The sequence below is a fragment of the Delphinus delphis genome, chromosome 16 (assembly GCF_949987515.2).
Source record: "Delphinus delphis chromosome 16, mDelDel1.2, whole genome shotgun sequence".
Classification (NCBI taxonomy): Eukaryota; Metazoa; Chordata; class Mammalia; order Artiodactyla; family Delphinidae; genus Delphinus; species Delphinus delphis.
In genome coordinates this window covers 6,457,105-6,472,846 of record NC_082698.1, presented here as the reverse complement: position 1 = coordinate 6,472,846, position 15,742 = coordinate 6,457,105, and the positions used below count along the sequence as shown (strand labels likewise).

General features: G+C 41.3%; 1 protein-coding gene across 3 annotated transcripts in view; it reads right to left on the bottom strand.

Annotated features, from left to right (window-relative positions):
• DHX32 (DEAH-box helicase 32 (putative)) overlaps positions 1-15,742 on the bottom strand; it is a 52,180-nt gene that overhangs the window by 33,631 nt on the left and 2,807 nt on the right. Inside the window, exons 2-4 of one of the 3 annotated variants that reach the window (XM_060033850.1) lie at positions 11,761-11,847; positions 10,822-10,914; positions 4,930-5,437 (exon numbers count right to left, since the gene is read on the bottom strand). In XM_060033850.1, coding sequence (XP_059889833.1) covers positions 4,930-5,211 — 282 coding nt within the window. In that variant the 5' untranslated portion in view covers positions 5,212-5,437; positions 10,822-10,914; positions 11,761-11,847. The remainder of the gene's footprint in view (positions 1-4,929; positions 5,438-10,821; positions 10,915-11,760; positions 11,848-15,742) is intronic. The other 2 variants (XM_060033853.1, XM_060033852.1) reach the window with 2 other exon arrangements.

The window sequence follows — 15,742 nt, the reverse complement described above, 5'->3', positions numbered from 1 at the left end:
CCCCCCCACCCCCGGCATCTAGAACATACTTTAGTACTTAGCAGAAGGTGTGCAATTTGGTGAACAAAACAGAAAACTGTTCTTTTATAACTGAAAAAAACAAACCTATTTACAAATTTACCTGGGCCTTTCAGCAACAGATAACACCCACATTTATATATTTGGTCTAGAAAATTTCCCTACTAGGAATCACAACTTCAAATATTTTCATTCTGAACTCATCCAACAACTTTTTCACATTCTCTCAATCTCTCAACTTTTTCACATTCTCTCAATCCAGTTTTCTGGACTGTGTGACGTGCCACACGTGCTGAAGCCTGAGCGGTGAAGCCGGCTCCGGGTCGCACAATCAGGCGCAGACGCTGACAGAGCGCGCCCGGGTCCTGGCTCTTATCTCCTCCCTGCAAGCAAATCACTGGGACTCTGGCCCATCTGCCGCTACGAGAGTAGGTAAGAGGGGTCCTCCAAGTAACCAAAACCTAATCTACATCAAGGCTTCGCCAGCTTGACTTCGTAACCGGAGCTCTACAAGTTGTACAGATCCGGAACGCGAAGCCAAGACGCTCCATCCCCACCCCGGGCAACAGGCAGGAGGCTGGGCTGCTGGACTCTGGGAGGCTGGGGCCCAGGATCCTCGGCTGGTCCAGATCAGAACCAGGAGGGCAGCGGAGCAGTCTCGTTGCTGCCACCGCAGCAGCAGGACAGCCACGTGAGTCACACTGGTGTGGAACCTCCTGCCCCTCCGTCCACGTCTAGAGATTGCGTCCCCTCCTCTAGCGGATGTACAAGTAAAGGACGCGAGGCACAAGTCATCTGTGAGACACAACGCTACTACAGCTGAACAAATTCCAGTCCCAAAGGCCCTCAAGCCCTCGTTTTATGTCCCCAGCCTGCCCATGGTGACTGATTCCTCTTCTGGGCCACCCAGAGCGTGGCTGTGCCAAGGTCCCAATCACTCACTTTTATTTAAGAACCAGAATCACGAAATCCAAAGCTGAGAGGAACCATAAGGTCCAGCGATTCACCCAAAGGCATGAATCTCCACAGCAACGTTCCTGCAGGGCGCACGAAGCTGCCCGATGTGAGCCGGACGCCAGAACTCATTCCTGAGGAGTGCGTCCCCTTCCGCATTAATGTCACGTGTCCCTGGATACCGTAATTTGTATACCTCTTGAGTGAACACAGGTAGACTCCGCCAGCAGAAAATGCGGAGTAAGTTACTCAGCTAATAAGGTGCAGTTGTTCTAGACCAGCCAGCTTCTTAGTTTAGGCTAAAGCTCAGGTACGTCATGCTTATTCAGCTCACTGACCCAACCATTTCGGGGGAAATTTCAGGACAAGGAAGTAAATAGATGGTTCTAAAAATATTTCATTGTCTTTTAGGCTTTTTCATAAATCTGCCCCAAAAAAGGTAACAAGAAGAAGCTCTATAAATGTATGAAAAGTTGTCCTCTTTTCCAGAGGACGGTCACAAAATAGCCTCCGTACCATCTGCACTAAAGAGAGGCGGGATTCTGGGATCCAGCAAAACACTTGTGGTCCTCTTGGGAAGGCTCGGGTCTAAAGACGGACTTTTCTTTGAAAGGTTTAAAATGCTGAGGAAAAAGAAAATAGTCTTAGAAGCTCTTTAAAAAATAACCAGGTTGTTTCCAGAATTAAGAAAACAACTGATGCTCCCACTATTTAAATTGGTTTAGAATTTGATTTCTCCTACCCTGAAGATACATACTGCCTTCACACTTAACGGAAACAAGCATGATTTATTAAAATGATCAAGAAGTTAGAGATGACAAGAGAAACCACTGCTAGGTATTAACATAACATATTACATGACAACAATTCTGGCCCTTTAAGATCACAAATTCTGAAAGAAAACTCAAGGAGTATATATTAAAAAAATTTTTTGTTTAAACAATAGTGTGGGTTAGCAATTCTGAAACTAAATTTTGAGCATTCTAAGATTGAACAAGTAAAGATATTATGAATAATGAGTGCTAAGTTTCTCATAGTTAGAGAAAGGAGTTACAAATATGGAAGTGGGGAAGGCTAGAATGAACGCTGTACAGCTAACTGGAATCAGAGGCATCAGTAGGAACTCATGGTTTTAAAAATAGAGAGACAGAAATACAGATAAAACAGAAATATACATAGAGAAAGAAATACAGAGAAATAGAGAGCAACAGAGAAAGACAGAAATCGAAAGAGCTAGAGAGATAGAAGGAGAAGCAGGAGGGCCTAGAAGCAACTGACAAGTCAATGGCCAACGGGCACTTAGCACCCATCTCCTGGTTTTTAAATACAATTCCCACTAAAATGAACCACCAGGGCTCCTTGAGAAAAATGGCTGTTTCCAAGACTGGAGCAGGGAACATACTAGATGAGCCTATAACATCTTACTGGGCCAGAAAGCAAAGAAATGCTCAGAGAATGATGTCAAAAGAACACAGAAGGCATCCTGAAGGGGTTCCCATAGGCCACATGGGGGACGATTTGAGCAACAAAATAAACGGGCTTAGTAATGAATTATCACCTACAGAATAAAATAAGAATTCATGAGTCCACACTGACATAAATAAATGAATAAATAAATAAGGAAGAAGAAAAAGCTCAGTTTTACAGAAGAATTCCAAATATTAAAGGTATCAATAGAAGGAATTTCAGAAATAGAAAAATCACCATTTGGTTACTACCGTGTAATAACGTCAAAGGTAAGAATCGTCCAAGGATGCTAAAATTAGTAGCTGGAGGCACGACAAGAAGCATACTCTATGTAGCCTCCAAGTATCTCCCCATATCTCTTAAATGATAGGGGGGGAATTGTAACTTGACAATAGAGATCAAGACAGTCACCACCTTACCAAGTTATCAAAGTTAACATCACCAGTCATGGGAAAAATCTTCTGTCTCCTGCTACGATGCCCCGAGGAGGACACATAGCGCTTCTGTGCTCTTCCTGCCACAAACGCAAAATTGGAATCTAATCCAAAGGAAACACCAGACAGATTCAAACTGAGGGATGTTGTACGAAATAACCAACGTGTACTCTTCAAAAATATTGTGGTCATGAAGGACAAGGAAAGACTGAGAAGCCACTTCAGATCAAAGGTGATTAAGGAGAAATGACAAGGAAATGCAATGTAACTTTGGATTGGACTCTGGACTAGAATTTTTTTTTTTAATGACAAAGGTCCTTAGTGGGCAAACTGATGAAATTTGAATGTTATAAGTTAGATTTTGGTAATTATGTTGTGGCTAGCCCTGTTTTAGTAGATATTGCTGAAGTATTTGGAGGTAAAGGATATCATATCATCAACTGACTCTTAAAATGTTCAGAATAAAAATCAGTGTGTGTGTATGGAGAGAGAACAATAAAGCACGTGTGGTAAAATGTTAACTTTGGTGGAATCTGGGTGAACTATATGTGGAAAATCTTTGTACTATTTTTGCAACATTTTGTAAGTCTGAAATTATTGCAAAATAAAAACTTTCATTTTTTTTTTTTTTGGCTGCGTTGGGTCTTCGTTGCTGTGCGCGGGCTTTCTCTAGTTGTGGCGAGTGGCGGCTACTCTTCATTGCGGGACATGGGCTCTAGGCCCGTGGGCTTCAGTAGTTGTGGCACACAGGTTTCAGTAGTTGTGGCACACAGGCTTCAGTAGTTGTGGCTCGCGGGCTCTAGAGCACAGGCTCAGTAGTTGTGGCACACGGGCTTAGTTGCTCCGTGGCATGTGGGATCTTCCCAGACCAGGGCTCGAACCTGTGTTTCCTGCATTGGCAGGCAGATTCTTAACCACTGCGCCACCAGGGAAGCCCCTAAATAATTTTTAACTTGCCACTTGTCCACAGAAACCAGGAAAATTATACTCCTTCAGTTTTCATCCTTAGCTTCTTATGACAAACTAAATCATTCATTGTAGCAACAACTCATCACAACAAACAGAAAATCATAATAAACCCTTGATATTGGCAGCTATAAACAAGATTAAAGAAAAAAAAAACCTGTTGTCCATTTCACCCCTCTTCAAGTTCCATTTAGAACAAGTAAGCCCCAGAGGTAATAAAAACCTTAAAGCAGCAAAGTATAGTAGAAAGAGTTCTTAGAATTCCAGCTCAGAAAGTTATGTGACATTCGTTAGACAAATTATCAAACCCCTCTGGGCCAGGGTTTCATCATCTGAAAAATGAAGGGGTTCTATCAGATTATCTCTGTGGTCTACTCTATAATTCTCACATCATGAGAACCTACAAATGAATTTCATAATAAAAATACTTACTGCTTGCTTTACAGTTTAAGTGTAAAATAGAGATCTCACTCAAATCAAACTTCAAGTTCAAATATGACAACAATAAACTGGCCAGTAAATAGTCATTAGCTGTCTATCCTAATTCTTTCCTCCTTTTTAGATCCTGGAGTGTGTGGCTCTAGGCCTGGATCATATTTGGCCACTCGGTTATTTCTTACAGTCCGGAAAATAAGAACTTCCTTGTGCTTCTGACTTTCTGTAACTTAGCCAACTTCACCAATAAGCATATCCACACATCCTGATTATCAGACTGCTGGACATGTAAACATGGCAGTTAATCCCCAAACCTGTGGCAGGCAAATAACATCTATCACATCTTTTAAAATATAGCATGCACAACAAAATAATTTGAATAGGTTTTTCTGCTATTCTAAAGAACATTCAGTGGTACAATAAACACAATTAATATCCACCTACGTATTAACTTTTATTCAGCTGGCTTTCATAAAGAAATGTAGGGAAGTAACTTAACTGTTGTGCCTGAATTGCTAATGCTCTTTTTTGTTTTGTTTTTTGGTTTAGATAATATCATTATTAAAACAGAACACTATGCTGTGACACTGTGATTATTTAAGTAATACAAAAGTACAACACACAAAGTAAATGCTTTTTTGTAGTGGCTACTCACCTGAGAGCTCTTGCCACATTTAGCGTCTCCTGAAACGATCACAATTTGACTTTGAAGCAGATTCTCCATAAAGGAGTATTTTTCCTTCCATATTGGAAGATCTTCTCTTTCTTTCAGAAGTTTATAATAACGTGATGAATATGGCAATCCATCAAAGGGGTTAAGTTCCAGATCCTCACAGGCCAAAATCCCCTCCTCATTCCCCTCACTGGAATCGAGGGATTCAGGAAAATAGCGTTTTTCAGAGGAAGAGTTTGGACATTCCAGTTCTTCTTCTTCCATCTTGTCCAAGTGAGCTTAAGCAGCTGGCATTCTCCTACAATAATCCACTGCACATAGGGTTGAAAGTGCACATATACAAACTCAGATGTCCCAATGGCTAGGGCTTCAGTTCAAGGTTTTACAAGCTGAATTCCTCAAATCTGCATCTGTTCTTCTTTGCTGCATGAGCTACTATGCTGGCTCCCCAGCACTCTTCAGCACGTCAAATGATTGTCAATAAACCACGCTAAACACAAACAAAACAAAAGAAGGAAAATCAGGTACATATACATACAAGATGTTCAAAAGAAAAAGCATACGCCTTCAAAAATAAAAGCACGATTCTTCCTGTTAACTGGTTACTGTCTTTTATTTCTGCTGTCTGTTTAAAAGGCCAGGAATAATATAGGTTAATTCTTAAAGTCTGGTTGGCTGCAGTTTTTTCCTGGCCAGTTTGGAAAACAATTCCACACTGGACCCGGTGCTCTCTGCCTGATCCGCCTCTATCACAGGTCCCTGCATCTTGATTGACAGTGAATAGAAAGCAACAGGGGGACATTGTGAGTGTGAGCCTCCATCACGTGGTCACTAATCCCACTACAAAAGAGATGCCAGACCCTATAAAAGGGAAAACTGTGAGGGCTTGGGGAGTGTTCTCCAACACTGGCTACAAGAGTCTACTACTTATTTATTTATTTAGTATTAAGAACTCCTCTAGTTTAAAGGAGAATATTAAAAAAAATACTTCATTTTACATTTGCTTGTGCCAGTTTACAAAGTCAAGTGAGCGAGTTGCTTATTTTTTTCCATCTGAGGCTATGGCTAGCTTTTGTTAATGAGGTCTTTGTTTGCTTAATTAAACCAGAAATCTCAAGCATATTTCTCGAGATTCCTGGGTCCTGAGCCCAGTATGTCAGATTCAAGAGGCAATAAAATACATTTAATTTAAATGAAGAAGTGAAAAATTGCCTAAGAAAAGGTAAAATTTATGCTAGTAACTCCCTACGTGTCAGGTAAGGGGTCCTTCCTTTTGCAATCACTGGTGATTTTTTAAAACTCTAATCAGTATTGCTGGAAATAAGCACCTTTTCACATTAATCAAGGGAAAACTAAAAAGACAGAAAAACTTGAGTACAAAAGAACAAATAATAAAATACATTTCATGATATCTTGTCACTCAGATCACTCTTTTTACAGCACCCCATTTATTGGAACTATTACTTTTTTTTAATGTATAACACACCACTTTATTTTTTTAACTTCCTTTTTCAAATTTTTTTCAAATTTATTATTTTTTAAATTTATTTGGCTGCGCTGGGTCTTAGTTGCGGCATGCAGGATCTTTTTTTTTTTAGTTGCAGTATCTTTTTCTTTTAGTTATGGTGTGTGAACTCTTAGTTGTGGCGTGTGGGATCTAGTTCCCTGACCCAGGGATCAAACCCGGGCCCCCTGCATTGGGAGTGAGAAGTCTTAGCCACTGGACCACCAGGGAAGTCCCGGAATTATTGCTTTAGATTGTCAGAGTTAGTGGGCTCAAACGGCTAGCTCCTAATCATAAGTAATAAAAAAAAACCCTCCTCCATTGGTCAAGCCAGGCTCCAAGGAAACAGTCAATCACTTAAGAAACATTCACTGAGTGCCTTTTCAGGGCTTAAATTAATAAACTAGGCACTGGACACCCACTTACTTTAGGGGTAGGACGAAGAGTGGGATAGAATTTTTAAAAAGTCACACACAAATAGGCCAAAAGAGGGAGAAACCAGAGCAGGGAAAGGACGTTTTAGCTCTATGAAGGTAGAGTTCTTCAAAATTCATTCTAAAAGCCATTGTTTCAAAATTATAATGGGATTATAATGTTGTGATAACACAAATGCAACATGCATTAACTCTACAATTCTTCACTGCCCCATGGCTGAGACCACATCCACAGAAAAGCTCCAAAAACACAATAGCCTGAGATCACAGGACAAGCTGACTTTGACAAGGTATCCAAGAATCAGAAAATTCTACTGCTTAAGAGAAGCTGACATTTAGTGTTATATTCAATTTTTGTTTTGTTCTGATTAGAATCCCTTCCAAGGGATCTCATCGTACATGTAAATTAAATTACTGTAATGACCAATGATTGCCTTAGGTACTATTTCTGAATTGTTTTAACTTAAAAACAAACAAAAAAGCAGAACTATTATTTTTACCAAATATGTGTCCTTGAAATGTTTCTCTTAATTTTATAACACTCCTTAAAAGTGTAATAATCTTGTAATTAAAGTAAAATCTTACTTATAAAGTATTTACCACTTTGAATCCTGGGGGAACAGTCACGTTTTCTGAATAGTCATCTTTCTAGAGATCTAAGGCTCACCTAGCCCCTTCATAACACGTACAATGTGTACAGATACATCACCCACTTCTCTGTTATGGTGATTAAAAGATGACCACAGATTCTCTGCTCGCACGGAGAGGTGGGGCCTATTTCCTTTCCCCTTGAGTCTGAGCTGGCCATGGGACTCAGTATGACTACAAGAATGCAGTGAAGTGACGATCGGCTACTTCCAAGGCATTCACATGCTTGAAACACTCCCCCTTGGAGCCAGCTGTCATTCTGTGAGATGCCCAAGGAACAGAGAGAGGCCACTGGGAAGAAACCAAAGCTTGGCGTCTGTCTTCAGAAAGCACAGGCCGCCAACCATGTGCGTGAGCCGTGGAAGATGCTCTAGCCCAGTAAAGCCTCCGGATGACCACAGGCCCAGCCCACAGGACACCCAGCAGAAGGAGCCAAGTCAACGCAAAGAACCATGGGAAGGGTACATGGTCACTGTTATAAGCTACCAAGTTCCAGCAACAGATAACCAGACTTCTGCCTACTAAACAGAGTATACTCAGAATTCAACACCTTCTTCACAACTCAGCATCACCAATACATTGGTTCCTATAACACAATGATGATTGCAGATTTCCCTGAAGTGACAGGGGTCCAAGGCCAGACTGCAGCCCCAGAGTCCTCCTTTCTCTGGGGATTCAGTACCCACGTCACACTGTGGTCAGCTCATTTACCTGGTGAGGCCATTCTCTGCTTCTCTAACCTGCTCTCCTACTTGGCGTTTAGAAACCAGTTAGGCTTGTTTGACAGAAATACTTGTAATGGTTGAGTCCACAAAGGGCTCTACGCTGAATCCAATGAGTCTGAAGGGTAAAGCTAAGAAGTCTGTGACCTCTATTTCCAGTTCGCTCAGGAACTTTTTACTGCGATATAGACTGAGTTCCAGATTTGGAGGGGGGAGTGGCTGAGTTTTGAGCCCACCCGACTCCCACAACCGACCTCTCCTCATTTATCCAGCAACTGGCATCAGTCATGTCAATGATTTTCTCCTAGATGTAATTAAATACATACAAAAGATCCGCGTCTTGGCCTTTGGCAAATTTAATAGTACTAACCTAAATAAAGGAAAACACATAATACGGCAGGCTACATGCCACTGAAAATAAAATTTAATAAAAACCATTATCAGTATAAACAACATTCTACTACAATAATTTTAAATCTGAAAGACTGGCATTTGCTCCTTTTCAAAGCTATGCTACCTGAGGCTGTAGATTACAACACCTGTCAAAGACTGCCCTTTGAAGTCAATCTATTGCAACTCTTCAATGAGTATTTATGAAAACAATACACATCTAGCATAACATGAAACCACCTTCACCAAGAAAAGAATCAGAAGTTGATGTAAGATGAAGCTATGTGTTAGCCATTGATATTCTGGCTCTGGTCCAGTAATTCTAGAAATGTTTGCAAGGGACTAAGTGAAACAAGATTGTGAAATTTGTCCTGAATAACTGTTTCACTGTTCAATGCTTCTCTTCAGTATTTCTCTCCATGTTCAATTTAATATAAATGTGTTCTTCAGACCCACAAAACTCTCAAATGTACGATTTTAGCAATTGCAGAGATCTGGAGATTTCCCAACACTTAGTCTCTGGACCTCTTCCCTTTTCTCTCTATAACAGGGCCCGCATGGTCTCATCCTGTTTCATGGCTTTAATGCCATCGTATGTGGAGGACTCCCATTTATTCATCCTGTCAATCCTCTCTCCTAAACGTCAGGTCTCACGTATCCAACTACCTACTTGTCATCTCCAACTTGGATATTTAACAGGCTTTTCAAACTTTACGTATCCAAAACTGAGCTCTGATATTTGCCCCAAAGCCATAAACCTGGTCTCCTCATCTTCTTCCTTTTAATTGCTCAGACCAAAAATTTTGAAGTTACTCTTCATTTTTGTCTCAAATTCCACCTCTGGTCCTTCAATGGATGTGCAGAATAACAGCCTCCAAAGATGTGCACGTCCTAATCCCTGGGATTTGTGAATATGTACTTTGCTTGACAAAAAGGGCTGCAGATGTGATTAAGTTAAGGACCTCGGGATAGGGAGATTATCCTGGAGGGTCCAAGCTAATCGTAAGGATCTGAAGCTCAGAGAGCCGTTCTCAGCTATAGTCAGAGGGAGATATGACCATGGAGGAAGGGTCAGGGAGATGCAACGTGCTGGCTTTGAGGATGGAGGGAGGGGCCGTGAGCCGTGATGTGTGTGACCTCTAGAAGCTGGGATTCTCTCCTACTGGGTCTAGAAAGCAGCACAGCCCTGCCGACCCCTTGACTTTAACCCAGTGAGATCCTGTGATGGACTTCTAACCGAAGCACTGTAAGATAATAAATTACCACTAAATTTGTGGTAATTTGTTACAGGAGCAATAGTAAACTAATACATCTGATCATGTCAGCTCTACCTTCAGAATACATCAAGGACCCCATACGTTCTACTGTGAACAGCTGGTCTGAGCCACCATCCTCTCCCCTGGATTACTGCAATAGCCTCCTGACTGGTCTTGGTTCCACCCTTAGTCTCCTGGAGTCAAAGTGATCCCATTACAAGTCAGCTCACGTCTCCTCTGCTCAAAAATTTCTAATGGCTTCCGATTTCATCTTACTCCAAGGAAAAGCCACAATCCTTAATAGGATCTACAAGTCCTGTGGGACCTACAGCCATCACCTGTCTGCCCTCGTTTCCACTGGCTCCCTCCCAGCTCACTCTTCTCTACCCACGTGGCCCCTCACTATTCCTCAAACACACAGCACACGCCTGCCTCAGGGACTTCACGCCTGCTCTTCTCTCCTTCTGAAATGTCCTTTCCTCAGATATCCAAATGGCCAGCTCCCTTACTTCCCAAAGATCTTCATCAACTCTGTGAGGGCTTCCCTGCCACGCGGCTGCCCTGTCTGAACTTCTACCCACACCCCCGCACCCCAAACCCACTTCCTAGCTTATTATTTCCTGCATTATTTTACCTCTTTATTTTGTTTACTGTTGGTGTCCTCCACCAGACTGCAAGCACCCTGAGTCAGGGATGTGTCTATTTTGCTCCTCACATCCACAGCAGAGCTGACACATAGAGAGCATTCAAAAAATATTTGTCGAATGAATGAGTGAATAATGTTATTAGCACATCAGGGATACTGCTGTTCGACTTTCCAGGTTGCCCTCGATTCATCAGTGACCAAGTCCTTCAAAATTCGGGATTCTGCTCCTTCCATCTCCCTCGTCTTTCATCCCCAGATTCCCGTGACCACCTACCTTTCTCCTCAGTCTCTCCACCACAATCTCTCTTGCACAGATTTGCACTTTCATTATTTCACTCTCCTCAAAGTTCCAGTTAGCTTGCTACTGCTGAATGAACAGAGTTGAGACACTTCTGTCAGGAACTCACTATGTTTCTGGATTTCGGTAACTTTTCTGTCCCCTTTCATTAATGATATAGAATAGACCCCTGCTGTTTTTAAAGCATATGGCCTGAAATTTTGGTGAATCACCACAAGCATCAACTGAAATATTTGTGCCAGCTCTTGAGTTTTCCCTTGAACCACATACCCAAACCACAGAGTGGCTCCTTTTGCAACATTTATTAAAGCTGTTTCTTTCTTGGTGACTTGAGGAGTTGTGTGGAAAATCACAGAGCTGCACTGAGATTCACATAACAGCGTTGTCACGCTTGCTCCAGCAGACCCCTGATCTTTCGGGCCACTTGTAAATAACCAGTACGAGGAGGCAACATCCCTAAGTATTAGGGAACCACTGAACTATCTGTACTACTTACTGTCTTTCCCCCATATTTTCAGTCTCTCTACTTGAACCATTATTGAGCTATATCTTCTTTGGCAATTTCCAGAGTCTGAACCCAAATACTGTACGAACCCGCGTCCCCTGCATCGGCAGGCGGACTCTCAACCACTGCGCCACCAGGGAAGCCCCAAAAAGTTATACTTTTGTCAGTTATATTTAAAAACTAAGATATTCCCTAGTGTTGCAGATTTCTGACTCTCCCAGGAAAAACACAACCTTAATAAAGTAAACCCTGATCTCCACTATGAGTACAAATGCTGAAAAAATAAAGGTATTAATTCTCTCCTTTTACAGGAGCAGCTCAGCAAAAGGAGACATCTGCCTATGTGGAACCTTTGGAATGAAGCTGTAACACTAACACAAACACTCAGCACACGTACTCAACACACTTACTCAGGTTTTCACTTTGTGTCCTCTAGCTCTAGGTTTATGATAGACTTCCGAAGGTCAAGATCCGTTTCGGAGCCATCCTTGCGAAGTCTACAATACAAAGGGCTTTGCACAGATTATGTGATCAATAAATATTATCTGAAATAATAAACGATATACTTGTGAACCATGATTATAATGTTTAGAAGAAAGAAGGTTAATGAGGCATTACCAGTGAATAATAACTCTTCAGGATAAAGGGCTATTATTTTTTTTTGGAGAATGGGATCATTAGTCCCATATTCCATGCCAATTCTATTCAAAGTGCTTGTTTGCGGCAAGATAAGGAGCTTAAACCAGAATGTAAATTAACTCACTGCCTCCTTCACTGAAGAAGTCTTGCTGTTAAACTGAAATAAGCAGTATGATTAGTGCCATAGTCTATTTACATGCTGGTACCAGCTCCTAGTCTCATTGCAAACCAGTAACAGTCTGTGGACTGGCACTGGTCTGCAGACCACACTTTGAAAAGAAAGGTTCTGTACAACCCCTAAAGTTGGACCAGTACTAATGATAACGATAATAATGATGATAATTCTACCAATTAGCCTTTATAGAGTGCTTACCGGGTGCCAGATGCTATAAGTGCTTAAGCACTTTATACGGATTACTTCATTTAAACTCTTAAGGACCCCATGAGGGTTGACTTTATTATTTCCATTTTTTCAAATGAGGGAATTTAAGCCTTCAGAAGCTTAGTTAATTTATTCAGCTTTGAGATGCGCATCTGTGGTGGAGCAGGTGCTGAAGTCCTGCGGTCTGATCTCAGCTTCACCCCAGGTACGTGTACAGTGTGTGCATAACGACATCGTACCACACTGCTTCCTGACTGCGTTAAAGAATGTGGGCTCCCACCGCAACACTGTGGGGTGAAGAAATACTTGATATTATGGGAGATGTCAGGCAGGGTGGTCTGGAAAAAATACCGTAAGACAAATAATGTGCAGTTCTTTTATGGGAAGAAAAACATAGTTGTAATCACCCACATGAAGTTACAGTCAAATACCTAATATGTAAACTTTATTTCCTAGGCATGTTATATTTTAATTGAAACACTGGACTTAACGTTACTGGGATTTTTAGAAGATTACCCCTTTGCTTTCCTTTGTTTTAATTGGCTCAGAGCTCCCAAAAAGCACATCCTACTGGTTTCTAGTATCTACTTAAAACCTTTCTTGAACAAGGTAAGGTAAAAATTCAGAACTTATTTTAAAAACCTTATTTCTAGACTCCTAAAGTTGACTCTGTCTTGACTTTAAGTAAGCAAATCAAATTAATCAGCTACTTAAAAATACTCAAATGAAAAATGATTCACTTTTAACTCAATATTGGCTCATACCAAACACAGCTTGAATAACCAATCCTGCACAGTTAATTTGTTAAAGAATCCTACATTCTGCTGGTAGTTTGCATCTACAGAAAGACTTCCCAAGCTCAAGCAATGCTTATGTGTCATAATCACATATTACTCTCCACATGGAAGTTTGTAAATCAAGGGTTTGGTTAGACTTTCAAATGGCTGGGTCACTCAGTGCTTTTCAATATTACTTTGGTGATTTTTTTAACTGAATAATATTCTGAAAAGTAACATTTGAGTAAAAGCAGAGTTAATGAAGTATGCTAAAATATTAATTTGGCTCATGTATGCAGTCAGGTTAGGTATCTGAGCAAATGGGTGGGAGCCAATCACAGCTGCAATCTCAAGACTAGGTTACTGCCGGCCTCCCTGGGGAAGTCAGCGTATTTACTGGACCTCCACCGCACACGAAGCCAACTTTGACCCACTTTTTTCAAAGACAGTATTTGCTTGAGGCATTATCATACCTCCTGGAGTTACATTCTGCTCTAAATGGAGATCATGAAAAAACCACAAATACCAGGACGTTTTGTTCTTTGCGAACAAAGCAATGGGTAGCCGTTTTGCATCACCTTTAACAAAGCAATAATAAACTGATAAACTGTGTTGTTGTGCTCTGTGGCAGGTGGAGGGAAGCACTGGGCTGGCCAGAAAGTTCGTTCGGGGTTTCCCATAGGTGCTATGGACAAATTCGAATGCACTTTCTGGCCAGCCCACTGTAATCATTTCAGGGAATGCTGGTACATGAGCCCTCTAACAGCAGGGATTCTGTTTTATTAATCTTTCCAGATCTTCAGCTCACTTTTCTGGCCCCGCCTCTTTAGTCTCCTTGCGTTCTTCCTCCGTACCCTGCTCCTCCTATAAGATATATCCGTGTACCCCAGAGTTCTATCCTTGGCCCTCTTCTCGTTCCACACCATCTCACTGGGGAATCTCATCACATTTTTAACTTCAATTACTGAATGCTTCATCCAAATTTCTATCTTCATCCCAGACGTCTTTCTACAGTTCCAGACACACATGTCCAACTACTGCTTATGGGACACCCCAACTCAGATGACAGGCAATTTCAGAGTTAACATTCAGAACTGAGCTCATCATCTGCCCCATTTCTTACACTCCTGAGAAAGAAAAAGATGTCTTTCCTTCTTTCCTGTTCCAGATTCAACAACTGACAGAACGGTCCCCCCCCTCAGCGGGGAGACAGCCCTGGCTTCTCCCTCACCTTCACGCCTCCCCAACACCAACTCCGCCTCTCTCAGCTGTCCCTCCTCCTCCCACCAACACCGCCTTAGTATGTTAACATTTTTTCACGGATTACTGCAAAATCTCCAATTTTTTCTGCATGTAATTTTGGCTCTCCATCAATGTCATTCACAGGCTGCCGGGGATCTCCTTCAAATGCATAACTGATCATGTCACTGACTCAAGTACTTTTTATTGACTTCAAGATAAAATGTCACTCCCAGGTTCTTTCTGATTTAGCCTGCATTTGCCTCTCCAGCCTCACTTCCTTCCACTCCCTTCTACTAAGTTCTCTCTGCTCCAGCCACAATGAACTTTTGCCTAGAGTTGGCCTCCCTGCCTCCCTGCCTTTGCTCAAAGCTCCTCCTCTGCTTGGGAAGCCCTCCTGCCCCCACATACGATCCATCTGGTCACTTCCTAGTCCCTGTATGAACAGCGACTCCGGAACCAAGGAAGCACCTAACACGCTACGGATGCTCAATAAATGTTTGCTGTATGCTGGAATCAATAACAACCCTCTACGTTTAATAAATTCTTTGCAATATACACGGTATTTTCATTCATATCTATAATCACATTTACTTCATTTCTATTCTCACAACTTGACTATACAACCATTTCAGGTTTTATTATCCCCAGTTATCAATGAGGAAATAATAGCTCCTGACTTTACCAAGGTGGCAGAACTAGAAATTAATGCAATCATCCCTGACTAAAGGCTTGTCCTCTTTCTATTATTATTCAACTTAAATGATCAGGTACACACCGAAAACCCACGATGAGCTAAAGGAATACAGAAGCCTAGGTCATGGACTTAGCTCTAAAATGCTTAATCTAATCAGAGGCCAAGACCCATACACAAAAAATGACAGAGAACTCTACATGAAAGTAGAGTGTGTGTGTGTGTGTGTGTGTGTGTGTGTGTATGTGTATATATATATATATATATATATATATATATATATATATAAAATAGATAGCCAACAACGACCTATTGTATAGCACAAGAAACTATACTCAATATTTTGTAATACCAGTAAGGGAAAGAATCTGAAAAAAAAAAAAAAAAATATATATATATATATATATATAAAAATATATGTGGCTGAGTCACTGTGCTGTATACCTGAAACTAACATGAAACTAACACAATATTGTAAATTAACTATAATTCAATAAAAAAAAATTCTAAGAAAAAAAAGAAAGTATAGTAGAGTATAGGAATAAGTGCCAAAGTGTGTAGCGCCCCCAGTAGGAAAGAGAAATACATTCAGTGGGCAGTCCCCTAACCTGGAAGATTTCCCAGATGGAAACTGGGGGTGTGGGTGGCATGGCTCTGTAGCC